The sequence below is a fragment of the Monodon monoceros genome, unplaced genomic scaffold (assembly GCF_005190385.1).
Source record: "Monodon monoceros isolate NGI ecotype Baffin Bay Population unplaced genomic scaffold, NGI_Narwhal_1 Super_Scaffold_16, whole genome shotgun sequence".
Classification (NCBI taxonomy): Eukaryota; Metazoa; Chordata; class Mammalia; order Artiodactyla; family Monodontidae; genus Monodon; species Monodon monoceros.
Window position 1 is genome coordinate 82,012,982 of NW_021703772.1, and position 17,051 is coordinate 82,030,032.

General features: G+C 33.6%; 1 protein-coding gene across 1 annotated transcript in view; it reads right to left on the reverse strand.

The window, feature by feature from the left end:
- ACVR2A (activin A receptor type 2A) overlaps window positions 1-17,051 on the reverse strand; it is an 86,171-nt gene that overhangs the window by 31,859 nt on the left and 37,261 nt on the right. The window contains exons 2-4 of the mRNA XM_029224507.1: window positions 4,130-4,337; window positions 545-654; window positions 193-347 (exon numbers count right to left, since the gene is read on the reverse strand). Of these exons, the coding sequence (XP_029080340.1) occupies window positions 193-347; window positions 545-654; window positions 4,130-4,337 (473 nt within the window). The remainder of the gene's footprint in view (window positions 1-192; window positions 348-544; window positions 655-4,129; window positions 4,338-17,051) is intronic.

The window sequence follows — 17,051 nt, forward strand, 5'->3', positions numbered from 1 at the left end:
CTTCAACCCTTAAACTTAGGACACAGCAAATTAATAAGTTTGCAAAATTAGCTATAGTTCCCATGACAATAAATATTCAAAAATTAACCCCAAAGGAAAATGATTTGTAACAATCTACTGTGGTTTCACCACAGTAGTATTTCTTTAAAGTGTAAAATCTAAAACAACGTAAAGTACAAGACAATAACTTACTTGAGTTGGAACAAGCACAGGAGGATAAGCCATCTTATGATGCCTGTACACCCAAAATGCACAAATGACAATCCCCGCAATTAGCATAAGTGGCACCAAAGAATAGAGCAAGATGTTGTAATAGGGTGGTTTTGGTGTAACTGGATTCGAAGTAGCTGTGGAAAAGAGGAGGAAGAAAACCACTCAGATTTGGTCGACAAAATTTCACAATAAATATTTATTATAGCATCAAATTTTAGGAGAAAAAATAAAGAGTAGGAGAAGATGGGAGTAAATTATTCCATCAACACAAACATGCTTTGTTTTCAATCTACTAGTTGAACAGACATATGCATTTTCCCTGTGAACTTACGCTGTGTGACTTCCATCTCTGGAAAATAAGAAAACCTTTCATTACACATGTTGCCCTCACAGCAACAAAAATATACTTCAGGGCTATCTTTTTTTTCTATACAATCAGTCCTATAAACAAAAAGAGGAGAAATAATTAAAATCAACATTATTACTCTGAATCTACAATAGATGTTTTTCTAAAGTTCTCCGAGATAAAATAATGAATAAGTCATTTATAGTCAACTTTGAGATTTTTATTAATATTCAATAATCAATTCTTAAAAGTCAAAAATGTTCCTTGAATCCTATTATTAAATCTCATCAGAAAAATAAATCAACAGCTGATTTTATAACCATCACATTGGCTCCTTGAAACCACTTCTTTAATTTGGTTTTTAATGATCAATCTAAGGCAACCATCTTTTTAATTGTTTGTTTAATTAGTAGAAAAGCTTGAAGAGGAACATAAAGCCAATGAAGAAGAAATTTGGTCTAAGGGTACTTTTACTCACAGGAAATATAGCTTTCCCATTTTATGAATACAAAAACTGAACACTATATATAAAAAACTGTACGTGTACACATATAAATACATACCTATACGCCTATGTATACATATAAATACACAGGCACAAAATAATTCGTGTTCATATCTCGTGGCAGAACATATTTCAACATCAGAGACCTAAACCAGGCTTGGGAATTAAGCCATTTTTGCAGGAGATTTAAATTCCCTGAACACAATGAACAGGGTTAAGGATAAGCAACAAGAGCAATATGTAACAACAAACATACAGGCCCTAGTAACTCAAAAAACTGACTGGAGGTGGGCTGACTTAAGGGGTAGGGGGAGGCAGTCTTCTATATAGGACCTGAGTTACTGAAAAGATAGGGATTTAGCATCTAGATTAAATCCTAATCAACCACTAAAAAATTAGCTATAGCTAGTTTTTAAAATCAGATATTTAAATATTGCTAATAACATCAGGTAGATTTAAAGACACATTACAAATAAACTGTGAACTTTTATAATGGCTGTTAGAATAACAAGGTTGAATTTAACTCTAAAGGGAAAAGCTCAAGAAATTTCAGGGAGAAGGCAATTTTAATAAAATTAAACTTTGAAATAAAATCTATACCAATGTCTATTTAGTAGAAAGTAAAGGATAAATGAAAGCTAAATTTCTAACAATTTATAAAGAAAAATTTACAAATTTAATATTTAGAATCATGAATCAAATCATAGGTTAACGTGATTAAATACCTAGCCTAGTTAACTAAAGTAAATTATCAATACTTTTCGCCATTCAATTTCATTCTTTTTACCACTGTCTTTTCCTCCACACTTTGACATTTCTTGAATCTTCTTTTCCTTTCTCTTATTTGTGTTACTACCTTTAATATTTGTTTTTTAATCAAATTCAGAACATAAAATCAAAAATTCACATACTTTTAAACTGGCATTTAACCCCCAGAAACAAAGCTGATGTAGTAATTATCACTGTAAGAGCAGGCATTTGCACTGAACAAACTCACTCACATTATCTAGCAAAGTATAATCTCCAGTAATACTGGTTTTAGGTGAGAAGCACAGTAGCATTTTACAATAAAAAGAACAGGGATCCCTGATTTCAACTAATTAATAAAGACAGTTTTGAATAAAGATGACATCCAAACCTCATTTTTTCCCCAACTTCTTCCTCAATTTTTCTTTTTTTTATAAATTGAGATATAATTTGCTATAACATTATACTAGTTTCAGGTGTAAAACCTAATGATTGGATATTTGCATATATTGTGAAATGATCACCACAGTAAGTCTAGTTAACATCTCATCACCACAGTTACAAATTTTTTTTCTTGTCAATTGAACTTTTAAGATTTACTTAAAAGTTGCTAAGTTCCTTAGCAACTTTCAAATATACAATACAGTATTATTTAACTATAGTCACCATTACATCACATCCCCCATTATATCCCCAGGACCTATTTGTTTTATAACTGAAAATTCATACCCTTTTGACTCCCTTCACCCATATGCCCACCCCTCACCCCTGGCCTCTGGCAACCACCAATGGTTCTCTATATATATGGGTTCTTTTCTTTTTTTTCTTTTTCTTTTTTTTAAAGATTCCACATACTAGTGAGATCATATGGTATTTGTCTTTCTCTGTCTGATTTATTTCACTTAGCATAATGCCCTCAAGGTCATCAGTGTTGTCGCAAATGGCAAGATGTTCTTCTTTTTTATGGCTGAAAAATAGTTCATTGTATACATAGACCATATTTTCTTTACCCATTCAACCACTGACAGACACTTAGGTTGTTTCCACATCTTGGATATTGTAAATAATGCTGCAATAAACATGGAGGTGCATATATCTTTTCAAGTTAGTGTTTTCGTTTCCTTTGGATATATACCCAAAAGTGGAACTGCTATATCACTGCTATTTTTAATTTTCTGAGGAACATCTATACTGTTTCCCTAGTGGCTCTACTTACTCTTTCATAACAGCAAATATCACTGAATTATCACCTCTGTCAAGAAAGAAGCTAATAATCAGAAATACAGCTAAAATGTATAATTACAGAGTAATAATCCCCGGAAAATTCAAATATGTAGAAGTATATCCTAAATACTAAATATATACCTAAATGACCATTTTAATTTTCACCAAAAGTGGAGCTAATTCAATTTTCATGAGTTTATTCAACACATTTTACTACTAATCACATATGTCCAATCAACCACAGATTTGTGGTAATCTATTAAAGCCCCTGAAAGTGGATCAGGATGTAGCTAGAGTTCCGTGAGTGTATTAGTTATTTGGCTCCAAAAAGTCTGGTTATCTAGGATTCTGTACCTTCTGCAGTCATCAGCACCCACCCTCAGTGAAAATCCTGTGGCCCAGGCAGTTTAAGCGATCGGCCAAACATCTAGGGACACCTTGCAGAAAGATCACAGGCAGTCAATGACATATCCACTATATTTTCTTTCCAACAGAATAAAACAATTTAAACAAGATTTTTTAAATAAAATGTAGCTTTCTATGAGAATTGTGTTAGTTCTGATGTAATTCTGAATGTCAAGTTAAAATGTCTCTTGGGATAAAGAACAAAGGCCTACTCTGCAAGGAAATGTAGTGAGATCAATTTCTTCCAGATACATAAAGAGGGAAACTAAAAGGAAATTAAATACTATGATTAAGCTTTATGCTCCTTCAGGATAGATTTTCAACAGATATAGTCTCTCTTAAAGCAATTTTAAAAATCCTTTTTCCTTAAAATTGGTGCTTAAAAAAAACCTATAACCCTACAACATATGGAAAGAAATGTTTCTTATCTAAAGTTCTCACTACTTGATAGATTATTCAAAGTATATTAAAGATAAAACATAAACATGCTATATTTATTTTTTTACTTTAAAATATATATCTTGTCATTACAACATGTTATAATGGTCTTCATAATCCCATCTTAAAAAAGAAACATTTAAGTGAAAATCCATGCATTGATCTTTCTCCTTTTAAAAAAATGGGGGGAGGGAAATGGAGGAAATGAAAATTATTCAACACTATCATAAAAAAATAAAATGTGTTCTTACCTGTCATAGCAGTTGATATCATCCAGCCAACAACCTTGCTTCACTATTTCAATGGAACCAGAAATATTCTTCCAGGTAGCAAAACAATGCCGCCGTTTGTCTTTGTCACCATAACAGGATTCAACACCAGTTCGATTGGTTCTATCTCTTTCCCAATTAGCATTATAGAAAATACACTCCTGAGTTTCTGATCTACCAAGTATAGCACCTATAAGATAATAAGATGACAACTTTTAATATAACTGCATTTGTTCCTAAACAGATCGTCTCGTCTCCCAGTATATGAAACTTCAAATCTTCCTGAAATGTCAATAATTTACTGCCTTACTAGTGTTATAACATTGGGTTCAGCTTTCCAGGTCAATCTCTGTACGTTAAGTATAATAAACATAATAATAAAAAGCAACCACATATATCACAAGGTTTCTCTGTAAAAGGCCAGTTTCACTTAAGAATGTCCTTGATGGAAAGCAGCACAATTGTTAACTTTTTAAAAATCTTGACCCTTGAGTAGACTTCTTCTCAATATTCTGTGTGACAAAATGGGAACTAACCAAAAGCACTGCTGCTACACACTGAAGTACAATGATTGCCTCCAAAAAAGCCCTTGCATGATTGAGTTGTGAACTAAACCAACCAAGGCTATTCAGACGAGTATTTGGCAGAAATGTTCCCAAAATGAACCAAGTAAACCTGTTATTTCAAGAAAAACACCTGACAGTATGCACTGCCAATAATAAAATATGAGTTTTCAAGCAAAAATAAGAATTTTGGAAAATTTGTATTTACCGCCACCATTAGCCTGACACCTTCCCAATACTTAAAGAATTTCTGATGAGTGGTGATATTAACAAATGTGACTTCTAAATACAGAATAATGAGATGTGCCAATATTTAGAAAGTCTATATAGTTCAGAGAACCAATATTTTCCAAGTGAATTATGTATGACGTTTGAAAAACACTCATGGGCAAAAAATCCATACAAAGTTCAAGATAACCAAGTACATTTTAACGTTACAGAGGACAAAAAGTTCATTAGCGGTTTTAGATTCCACACTGTAACTAACTTATAAGAAACTATCTCTTGTCTTACATGGAAAAGCAAGGGAACTGGAATACCCAAAATAATTCTGAAAAAGATGTACAAAACAGAATTCATACTGTTTGTTTTTTCGTTGGCCGCACTGCGTGGCATGTGAGAGATCTTAGTTCCCCACTCAGGCATTGAACCCGGGCCATGGCAATGAAAGCGCCTAGTCCTAACCACTGGACCACCAGGGAACTCCCCATATTACTTGTTTTTAAGACTTTTACTAAAGCTTCGGCAATCAAGACAGTGTGGTCTTAGTGAAAAGACAGACACACGAACCTACGGGACAGGACAGAGAATCCAGAAATAGACCCATACACATACGGTCAATTGATACACAGCAAAGGTACCAATGCATTTAGCAGAGAAAGTCAACAACTGACGCTGGAACAATTGAACATCTATATGCAAAACAAAGAACCTCACCTCATATCAACTCATAGCTCATGCTATATACAAAAATTAACTCAACACATCACAAACTCAAAATAAAACCTAAAACTATAAAATTTCTAGAAAAAAATGAAAAATATGGTGATCCTAAATTATGAAAGATTTCTTAGAACACAAAACACATGAGCTACAAAAGAAAAAACTGGTAAGTTGAACTTCATTAAAATTGAAACTTCTCTTTGAAAGTTAAGGAAAAAAATTCAGACTGGGAGCAAATACTTGCAAAGTATATACCTTAAAAATAACTGATATTCAGAAAATATAAAGACCTCTCACAACTCAACAATATGAAAACATACTACCCAATTTCTAAAAACTGAACAAGAGATTCAAAGACATGCTTTATCAAAGAGATATGAACGGGAAATACTACATAAAAAGATATTCAATATCACTAATAATCCACAATTATCTTAAAAAAGGATTAAAATATTCCTCACTTTTCTAACTATATATCTGTGTATCGCCAAATTTCCTTCATATCAAAACAACACAACAGATTGTTGTATCACGAACTGAGTGGAAAAAACAGATATAAGAATCCAGTTGTCTTCTACTAAAACAATTATAAAGAGATCTGTAACAATTTCACTAATTTTTTTTGTTGTCTTGGAAAATATTTTTCATAAAAATCTATTCTTTTGTTAACATATAATGGATTTATTGTCACTTCTAAATAACTTTTTAAAAAATTTTCTGCCTTAATTTCTAATATGATGAATACTTACAGGTACAAACCACATAAAAACTCTTTGGGGTAAGTCTAAAGAAGTTCCGAGACCAAAAAGTTTGAGAACTGCTGCTCTACAGTGCTCTAGCACAGAGATATAATTTTAAGCTGATAAAATCTGTGGCAGTAATGGTGCTGTGGACTCCTCAACTACGGAAGAAATAATAGTGTGAGCGGACATGTAAACTATGGCTGATAACTCTATGTCCATCGTATTTTATAAAAGAAGGGCTTCTACTACTATTCATCTGTATATAAACAGTAGCCATTTTGTAAATTATTTCTTTTCAGAAACCTGTTGAAAAAAACAGCAAATTAAGTTTCCTCCTTTACTAAATAACCACAAAGCAATCATACTCTGCCCACGTTATCTCAAAACAGGGGATGGCAAACTTTTTCTGTAAAGGGCCAGAGAGTAAATATTTTAGCTTTTCCAGGCCATATGGTCTCTTTCACAACTACTCAATTCTGCCATTGTAGCACAAAAGCATCCAGAGGACAGTAAATGAATGAGCATTGTTACATTCGAATAAAACTTTATTTACAGACAGTGAAAATTAAATTTCATGTAATTTTTACATGTCACAAAATACTATTCTTTTTTTGATTTTTTTTTTCCAACCATTTAAAAATGTAAATATCATTCTTAGTTCACAGGCTGGATTTGGCCCACAGGCTGTGTGGTCAGCTACCTCTTTTTTTTTTAAAGATTTTTTTTTTTTGATGTGGACCATTTTTAAAGTCTTTATTGAACTTGTTACAATATTGCTTCTGTTTTAAGTTTTGATTTTTTGGCAGCGAGGCATGTGGGATCTTAGCTCCCCGACCAGGGATCGAACCCACACTCCCTGCATTGGAAGGTGAAGTCTTAACCACTGGACTGCCAGGGAAGTCCTGGTCAGCTACCTCTGGAAACAACACCCTAATTTCCACAGTCTAGCTAACCTGCCTTTCGATTGTTTTGTTTGTTGGGGAGGAGTCTTCTGTGAACTATCACTTGTGTAATTCATGTTAAAAACCACTATTAATTATTTTTAATTTCCAAAAGAAGACTCCATTGAAGCATAGGAACAACACTTGAACTAAATAAAACTGACCTCCCAACATTGCCTGTAACAAAAATGCCAAATAGGTTTTATCTTTGGCGTCAATTCCAATCAATTAAGAGTGGCTGCCAGGAGCCATGTACTGAGAAAGATTTTGAGGTAAAGGGTTTTGAAATTAGTATAGAAGGAGGCGGGAAAACATCAGTATCTTTTCTTTGCCACCTCTGGTCTTGAAAAAAGATAAACAAATGACTATTTTCTTTATTTCTTTTAATACTTCTTTATATATATATATATATATATATATATATATTTTTTTTTTTTTTTTTTTTGGCGGTACGCCGCTCTCTCACTGTTGTGGCCTCTCCCGTTGCGGAGCACAGGCTCTGGACGCGCAGGCTCAGCAGCCATGGCTCACGGGCCCAGCCGCTCCGCGGCATGTGGGATCTTCCCGAACCGGGGCACGAACCCGTGTCCCCTGCATCGGCAGGCGGACTCTCAACCACTGCGCCACCAGGGAAGCCCTACTTCTTAATATTTAATGGTAAGTTAAGATTTCAGATGATTTTCTAGATCTAGACTATCACTTGATTGATATTATCCATAGATAGAAAGAAAACTGCTTAATGGGGAAAACTGACAATCTTGCCACCCCCCTCCTCAAGCTGATTGGGTAATCAGTCTCTATCCATCACGTCTCCAACTGACCACTAAATATAATAACACGATAATTATAAAAATAAACCAAGTTATATGTATTTTTATGTTAAGCTCACATAGTGACTTTAAAGGTGTAGTTCTAAAAAGGATGACAAAAGTTACCTATATTTACTAGTTTTTAAGAGCATCTCCCAATTTAAAATTTTCTGAAACTTTAAATTTCTACCATAGGTTTATTCTAACAAAGTAATTCCAAATAGTTAATATGACTTTCAAAAGAAATAAATGAACATAAAAGGTCTGTGTGCAGGGTTTATTATAATGGTTCTTAACAAATGATGTGCATCAGAATCCCCTATGTGTTTTCTTGAATTCATGTTTGAGTGCCATTTTGTATGCCCCAGGAATGAGTAGTTGAAAAGTACGTGGGGGGCAGCGGGGAAATATATAGATGTATAGATATTGTATGTATGTTTTCTTTTCTCCTTTTGGCAAAGACCCACTGGTGATCTAATGTTCCTCCCCAGTGAAGTACCACTGGCTTAGTAGACTGTGACCTGAACTTGGAATTTAGTTTACAAACTGTGACCTTTAACAAGTTACCAAACCTTTCACAGCTTTGTTTCCATATTTGATTCAATTTCCCTAATAAATCCATAATTATTATGGATAATTCCATAGTTTCATAACTCACACTCAGGCAAGTTATAGCAAATCAGTAAGTCTAGTCACAGAATTTAGTATCAGAATTATTTTAGATAATAGTTCTATTACTAAAGTACTGCTTATACATAATGACTCATACTGACCATTTCATTTTTCCTACCATTTAAGAAAGAAAAAAAAAGAAATACACAGGACCTGAAATTTGTTAGAACATTTGGCCATAAAGTAGGCCTGTAAAAGTCATACTCAAAATCTGAAATACTCCTCCCATGAGGAAAAAGTAAATTTTACCTACTGCAACTGCATCTGAGGACAATTAGGGTTTTGTTTTTTGAAAGCATGAAGTATTAAAATAATACACCAACACTAATTTTACACAATCTCTTCCAGAAAAAGATGATGAGGGACTACTTAACTAATTTTCTGAAGCCAGTATTACCTTGATACAAAAACCAAAGACAGAACAAAAAAGAAGAGGGGTAATACAGACCAGTATCTCTCACTAACTTAGATGTAAAAGCTCTCAAGAAAATTTTAGCAAACAAAATCCAAAACTGTATTTTTTTAAAGTAATACATCACAACCAAGTACAATCTACTCCAGGCATGTAAGGTTGGTTTGATATTCAAAAATCAGTAAATGCAATCTGCCAAATAAACAAGCTAAAAGAGAAAAATCATATGGTCTATCAGTATAACAGGAATAGATGGAAACTCCCCCAAAGTCACAAACAGCACCTACAAAAAAACCTACAGCCAACATCATATTTAATGGTGAAAGACTGAATGCTTTCCCTCTAATATCAGAAACAAGGCAATAATGTCTACTCCCACCACTTTTATTTAATACAGTACTGAAAGTTTTTGCTCTTGCAATAAGGCAAGAAAAAGAAATTAAAGGCATACCGATTGGAAAAGAAGATATAAAACTGTTTCTATTTGCAGATGAAATGACTGTCTATTTAGAAAATTCCAAGGAATCTTCAAACAAAAAAAATGGTAGAACTAGTGAGTGAGTTCCGTAAGATCACAGAATACAAATCAACACACAAAAATCAACTGTGTTTCTTTATACTGACAATGAACAAGTGGAACTGAAATTAAGAGTACCAGTTACAATTGCTCCTAAGAAAATAAAATACATATAGTCTAATAAAACATATATAGGATTTTTATGATGAAAAGTTATAAAATGTTGATGAAAGAAATCAAAGAAGACCTAAACACTTGGAGAGACATACTGTACTCATGGATTGGAAGAGTCAACATAATAAAGATGTCAATTTTCCCTAAACTGATATATAGGATTAATCCAATTCACATCAAAATCTCAGCAAATTTCTTTGTAGACACCTAAAAGAGCTTATTAATGTGTTGAAAAAGAATAATAAAGGGAGAAATCACTCTTCTTGGTGTTAAGGCTTACCATATAGTTGCAGTAGCATGACAGTGTGGTACTGGTGGAGACAAAGACACAAAGAGCAGTGGAACAGATAGAGGACCCAGAAACAGACCCATACGAATATGCCCAATTAATTTTTAACAAATGAGCAAAAGAATTTTAAAGGAGGAGAGATAGCCTTTTCAATAAATGGTGCTGGAACAGTGGACATGGTTCAAGCAAATATTTCTTAAACGCCCTCCGCTTTGCAATCTATCTAACAGTTTCTGAAAGCCCAGCTCTTGCAAAAAGCCTCCCAGGCTAAATCTCACATATGTGACAATTTTCAAGTTTTCTCATCAGAACTACTCCTTCCCACAAAATGCACACTACTTGCAATCCAATATAAAATATTTTATATTTATTCATTGTTTTTAGTTAGTTGTCTATGTAAGTCCTTTCATACATCAGAATGTTATTGGATCTAAGACTGTCTTACTTGCCCTCCAAACATAAACAGTACTTAATGAATGATTAAAATGTAAAAATGTGATGTGACAACTGAATTTTAAAAATCCACCAACTAGGGCTTCCCTGGTGGCGCAGTGGTTGAAAGTCCACCTGCCGATGCAGGGGACACGGGTTCGTGCCCGGGTCCGGGAAGATCCCACATGCCGCGGAGCAGCTGGGCCCGTGAGCCATGGCCGCTAAGCCTGTGCGTCCGGAGCCTGTGCTCCGCAACGGGAGAGGCCACAACAGTGAGAGGCCTGTATACAGAAAAAAAAAAAAAAAAAAAAAAATCCACCAACTACTACTGCACCCCCATCTCCTTTGAAACAGATAGATGGAATTAAAGAGTCTTTTACAATTATGAATTGTATTAATTTCTTATCTGATTAAGATGACACTGTTTTTCACGGTCCTGTGACCAGCCTCATCCTATCACAATTTTCCTACGGTATGCAACCAACATTAAACAGAAAGAAAAGAACTGTTTTGACAACTTACAAATGTGAGGCTCACTTCTGGAAAAGTATTTTAATGCTGTCTGAAACTATCAACAAGTCATTGAGAACACAGTATAAACAGGCTACTACTGAATGCCTTCCCTAACCTTGTGCCTCCCAAAGGCAACTTAGTCTGCTAGGAAGGGTTAATGAAGTTTCAAAAATAATAAATACAACATGAAAAGCAATTCTTGTTTTCCCTTCATATGTCACTGCTTCCCACCACTCTAGGGGTAGAACACATGTCCAAAGAGAATCAGCTATGGAAGGCAGATCAAACTGAATGATGCTTTTAATCAAAAACATTTTATAGTACAAATAAAATTGTATCAAAACATTGATACAACCCTCATGCAACCCTCAATATGACGGATACCCTAATTTTCCCCAATGAGAAGATATTTTAAAAATCTTTTGACCAACTTGAAATATACAAACCTTTCTATATTTGTATGAAAAGCCTAATGTATACTTATTTTAACTCATTAATTTAGTTTTATGAATGTTTTAAAATCATGAAGCACAAAACTTTTAAAAACAATTTTGTTCAAACTTCACATACGTCTTTCAACAAGTGTCATCTCATTACCTTCTTTTTGAGTCATTTAAAAGTAACAAAACTTGAATTATCTTCATTTCCGTTTAAGTTGTTTGAGAAACAGTACTTTTTGAAGTCATATAGAATATTGTCACTGGAAATGTTTCTCCAAGCCACAAACTTCCACTCCCATAATACTAAGACACAGTTTTTTTCCCATTGTTCTATAGGTATATATTGTGATGTTCATAAAGTACTTACAATATTGCTCTTAAAAGTGAGATTTTAAAGGTTTTTTTTTTACAACCTTTGTGAATAGTTTACAACAAATTATGATAGTTAATCAACCCTCCCAAGAATAATTTCTTATCTGTTTGAACTCTTTATTCCCCTTTTCCCTTTTCCCTCAGGAAACTTCCATAAAAATTCAAAACTAGCACTGACTGGCATCATTTCAAGCCTGTCTTCTACAAACATTAGTCTTCTATTCAAAATAAAATTATTGAGCAAGAGCCTCAAAATATTAAAAACTTTGCAAAGTCTCAAATATAAAATGACTTTTTCTGGGAATAATCTTTGAAGAAAACTTTGCTTTTATGTTGAACATATACAGATGAAAAAAACTGATCATATGCTTGTACTGTAAAACACCAAGATAAGGGCTATAAATAAATGCAGTAGGACTTTGGAGATGATAACCTGGACCTCCACTAGACTATGAGCTTCCAGAACAAGCCCTACTATCACTGCTGTATCAGCAGTACCTGGCACAGTACAGGCACTCAATAAACATGCACTAAATCAATCAATTAACAAGGAAATGAAAAAAGAAGGTTTTATGGAGGAAAGGGGACTAAAGCAGGACTATTAAGGAAAGAGACAGAACTGAGCTAAACAGAGACAGAGAAGATCATGATCAAATAAACAGGGCTGTGGTTAATCAGTGTTTGACAAGATTGCTTTCACTAAACATGAACGTTCCATATTCTTCAGTATTGGGTATAATCAAGGCAGATTTGCAAGACATCAAAAGTTAAGAATAGAAGTTATATTTTTAAGATTAACCTGAAAATCAGTAAACTGTGTTGGAATGGAAGGAAACTCAGCAAGCCATACTAACTACCCAATAAAAACCAGGAGTCTGTAATATCCATGCTTATCAGATGGCCACAGGTATCAAAAGGACTGGCAAATTAGGATATGGAGATCAAGTTTTTGCTTTATACAGTCTCCTATTTGGTCTAAGTGTAAGAAAGTAAGATGTAAGTGACCTGAGTTAGGTATCTGGCTGTTGATAAATGTTTAGCTTACATCATGTTACAAAATAAAGCTTTATTCCATATATATTTACCCTATGTTTCCCTTTTTTGCTAACTCTCTTTCTGATGTTATGTTCTTACTGTCATAAAGGTATGTATTGTCCGGGATAAGCAAGGTATCTTCAAAGATAAGGCACAACAGAAAAGTGGTTTTGCCTATAGCCACAAAATGTGTGGGCTACCTATAAATGCCCAGATCTCAAGATTGAAATAATTCTATGCAGTTCTCTGGCACTCATTCAAAATACAAATTACATCAAAACAGGTACAAGCAGATACAAGATTACCTAGACCGTATAAAACAGGTTTCTGATATTAGATGTTCATTTTGGGGGGAACAGGGAGATCACGCTGACTGCAGCTAGAGGCCAATACTCCCATCAGAACAAATGGACTATTTTTTCAATTGCACAAAAGCCAAAACTGGGCATAAACTCAGAAGAATAAGAGATAAAGGTAAATTCTCAGAACAGACATCCTAAAATAGATTAAGGAACCCCTCCCCCCCACACACACAAAGTAGCATCTACTAAAAACCTACAAGTCTCAATTACTCTGAAAAGACACTAGGTACATTAAGGGGTTTTAGTGCTTCATTTACTTGGGAAAATGCAGGCTTTCTTTTTAGTAAATCATCAAACTCTGATGTAAAAACGGATCACTTCAGCTGCTATGAAAGTAATGTGAAATATTACCCTTGAGGAACCAGCAGTATTAAGAGTGAGAAACTTAAAAAAACAAAACAAAACAAAACAACTCATCACAAAGTTTTCATCAAAGTAACATCTGGCAACTTAAAACCAGCAACTGAAGAAAATCAGCAATACTTATTAGAGAAGTTTTAAATAGCAGTGCACTTCTATTAAAGGACAAGAATACAAACTGAAAACTCACTATATTAAATAACAGCTATATCACAACTAGCCTTATTTTAAAAATCACCAATGGCCTTCATATTTATAACTAAGATGCTTAGCACTTAGAAGAGAAGAATCTAAAATTCTTGTTTATTACTTCTATGTGTTGTGTAATTTCTTTAAAACTCATTTAAATAATTTGTTTTTATGCATCTATAAACACATCAAAGGTCTTCTGGTATCCTTTCTTTTCTATATTAATAAACATCACAGAAGTCACCTTCCCTATTTGGCTGCCCTGGGCTGTTTTTAAGTATTAGGAAAAAAAGTAAAGTCCACAATGTCCCAAAAGACTTCTGATAAACAAGTTAGAAATATGAGGAAGGAGAATAAATTTTCAAATAAAATTTCTGGATGGCAATGCAACATTTTAGGACCTGTCAATCTAATTTTTATTTTTATTTTTTTAAACTAAGCACCTTCCTACCACCAAACTATCACTTCCAAAGGAAAACACAAACACTTTCTGGCAATTTTCCCAGAAATTTTTTTTGCCTTGCCTGTTATACTCAGTACTATCAGTCTGACAAAACAGTTCAAGATTCTGTCCACCTAGCTAAAGTAACATAAACTAAAAACAGAACTTATGTTGTATAAAATAAAAATATAAACACTGTACGTTGTAACACTAGACACAGTGTGTGCATACGTGGGTGTGAGAAGGAGAATAAAAGCAGATGTCAACATTTAACCACTGGTTATCTAAGGACTCCTAATGTTAATTCCTGACAAATTACTAAGATAACCGCCTAAAATGTATTTTAACACTGTTAACTCATAAGTGACTGATTTTCCTCATATAGGTCCAAAATAAGTATATATCTACTTTTATACAGACCAGGGTTTGAAGAAAACATAAATTTCTCAAACCTCTCTCTTAAAAAGCCTTAACAGAATTTTAGAGGCCCAAAGAGAACACCAAATTTGAAATAGAATTTCCTTTTATAAAAGAGGCAAGCAAAACCTCTGTAAATAAAGCCCTTACAAATTTTAGTTTTTAATTCACTTAATTATAGATCTAGTTCAATACAAAGAGGTTCAATAAGAGTTACCAGATCATGAAATGAAAAAAGGCAAAATATCAACTCTTAATTTGGAAATAGTTCTCAAACAACTGAGAACACAGTTTGATTATATTTAGTAAGTTTTCAAAAACACATATATTTACCAGCTTCACTCTTAAGAAACTACTGATCTCTTAGCTCTTAAAAAATTAAAATACTCAGTTAATTGTCTATGATATTTCTATAACTATTACCCCACCCTCCAAAAATGAAAGATTCATTTGCTACTTAATTCATAAAAGGGAAAGCCCTTAAAACTAATAACCCTTTTAAAAAAATCCCTAAATCACAACAATACAAAACATGCACCCTTCCTCTAAAACCCAGAGAAAACTAAGCAAAAATTTCAGGTAAACATTCTAAATCAAATGAATATTTGATTCTAGGTTACAGTTACTGGCCTCTTGTGTAAAATTTGTAGAAGTCATGTTCGCCCATTTTAAAGATAAACACATCCATCTAATACCTTTCATCCATCTCTACCTTTCTGTGGAGCAAAATTTTTAAAGAACCTCATTTTTTAAACTCTTCTTTAAGTACAGAAGATGCTCTACCCCTGGCTTGTTCAATAAAAGATGCTAACTTAATCTGTGCTGAATTACTAAACACTAAATAACAAAAGACATCCATTATAAAGTTCTCCCCCAAAAGAAAGAAAAATTTCTTTAAAAGTAACATCTTTACACCTTTAAACGTAACCGTTCTCATTCTCTTAAGGAATGACTTGACATCTTTTTAGGCAGAAATATACTTTAAGTTGGTATATTTGGTTGGTAGCCTGGAATAAAAGCATTGATTTTATCGTCAACCGCCAAAGAATTTCATTTTCCCGAATACATAAAGTTTATATAGAATAATAGGAAACAGGAAAAGAGCAAACCACAAAACTCCAAATTTGTGATTCAACTGACTAGAACCTGGGAACACATTTAAGATTACTTTTCTAGGACAGTCCAAGAAAGCCTGGCAACTTTCCAGACCTCGACCTCCCTGTGCCTTTTTAATAATTAAAGGGGGGGGGCGGGGAATGGCTGTATGAAAAGACCTGCTTTCTTCTAATTTTAACCAATATAAGTAGGCTTCTTATAACATTATGAGGGAGAGATTTCTACAAACAAAGAACAAGAAAAACAGAAGCCCAATGTTTTCCCCCTCACAAATTAGAAAATTCCACCCTTCTACCCCTCTGCCCCTTGGCGGGGCACTTTTAAAGTCTACTTTGGTGACACACTACATGAAATCTTAAGAGGACATTATGTCTTTCACACAGGTAGAGCATCTTCCACATTCAACAAATATATAGTGCTGGTAAGGCATTTTGATATTTAAGTACTAAGCAAAATAGTAAAAAAAGAAAATATTTTCAAAATTTGAGATATCTTTAACCTCAACCAGGGAAAAAGAAAAAATGAGTCCTAATTTTCAAAACAAGACACTAGAAGTAGAAAGCAGGAGAGAAACTTACAAATCTTTAGATATTTCTGAACTTCAATTAAGGCTTATTCTAATTCCTCCTGTAAGGTAAAAATGGGAAGGCACGAACGATAAATAAATGATCAGAAGGTCACAAAGACTAGGGAATTTCAAGTATGCTTCTTTAGCAATGTATTTTATTTAAAGGAAAAAACTCATGTTATTGCCTCTAAAAAAGTAGGATTTAGTGTTGGAACTGAATTTGGAAGATAAAAAGATGACTAAAAAAAATATAAAATTTGAATGAGATATCCTGACAGCATACAAAAGAGCTCACTAGTCATCACTGCTTGGCATTACAGAACTGCCACACCACCAACTCCTTATTAGTAGACAGGTAGTACAGACACCTTAGAAAGCAAATAAACCCTCTATACAGGCCTTCATACTAGCTATAAAGAAACCATACTTTCATACTAGCACCCTTAAATGAATAAAACAATAAAATAATGTTACCTAGCTTGTCAAATGAAAATTTATAGATAACTGACATCAAAAAAAAAAGAGCAAAATAATTTGGTCATAAGAAATCAAATTGTAAAAAAATCTAAGCTAGTTTTTGAAGGCGGTGAGTGTCA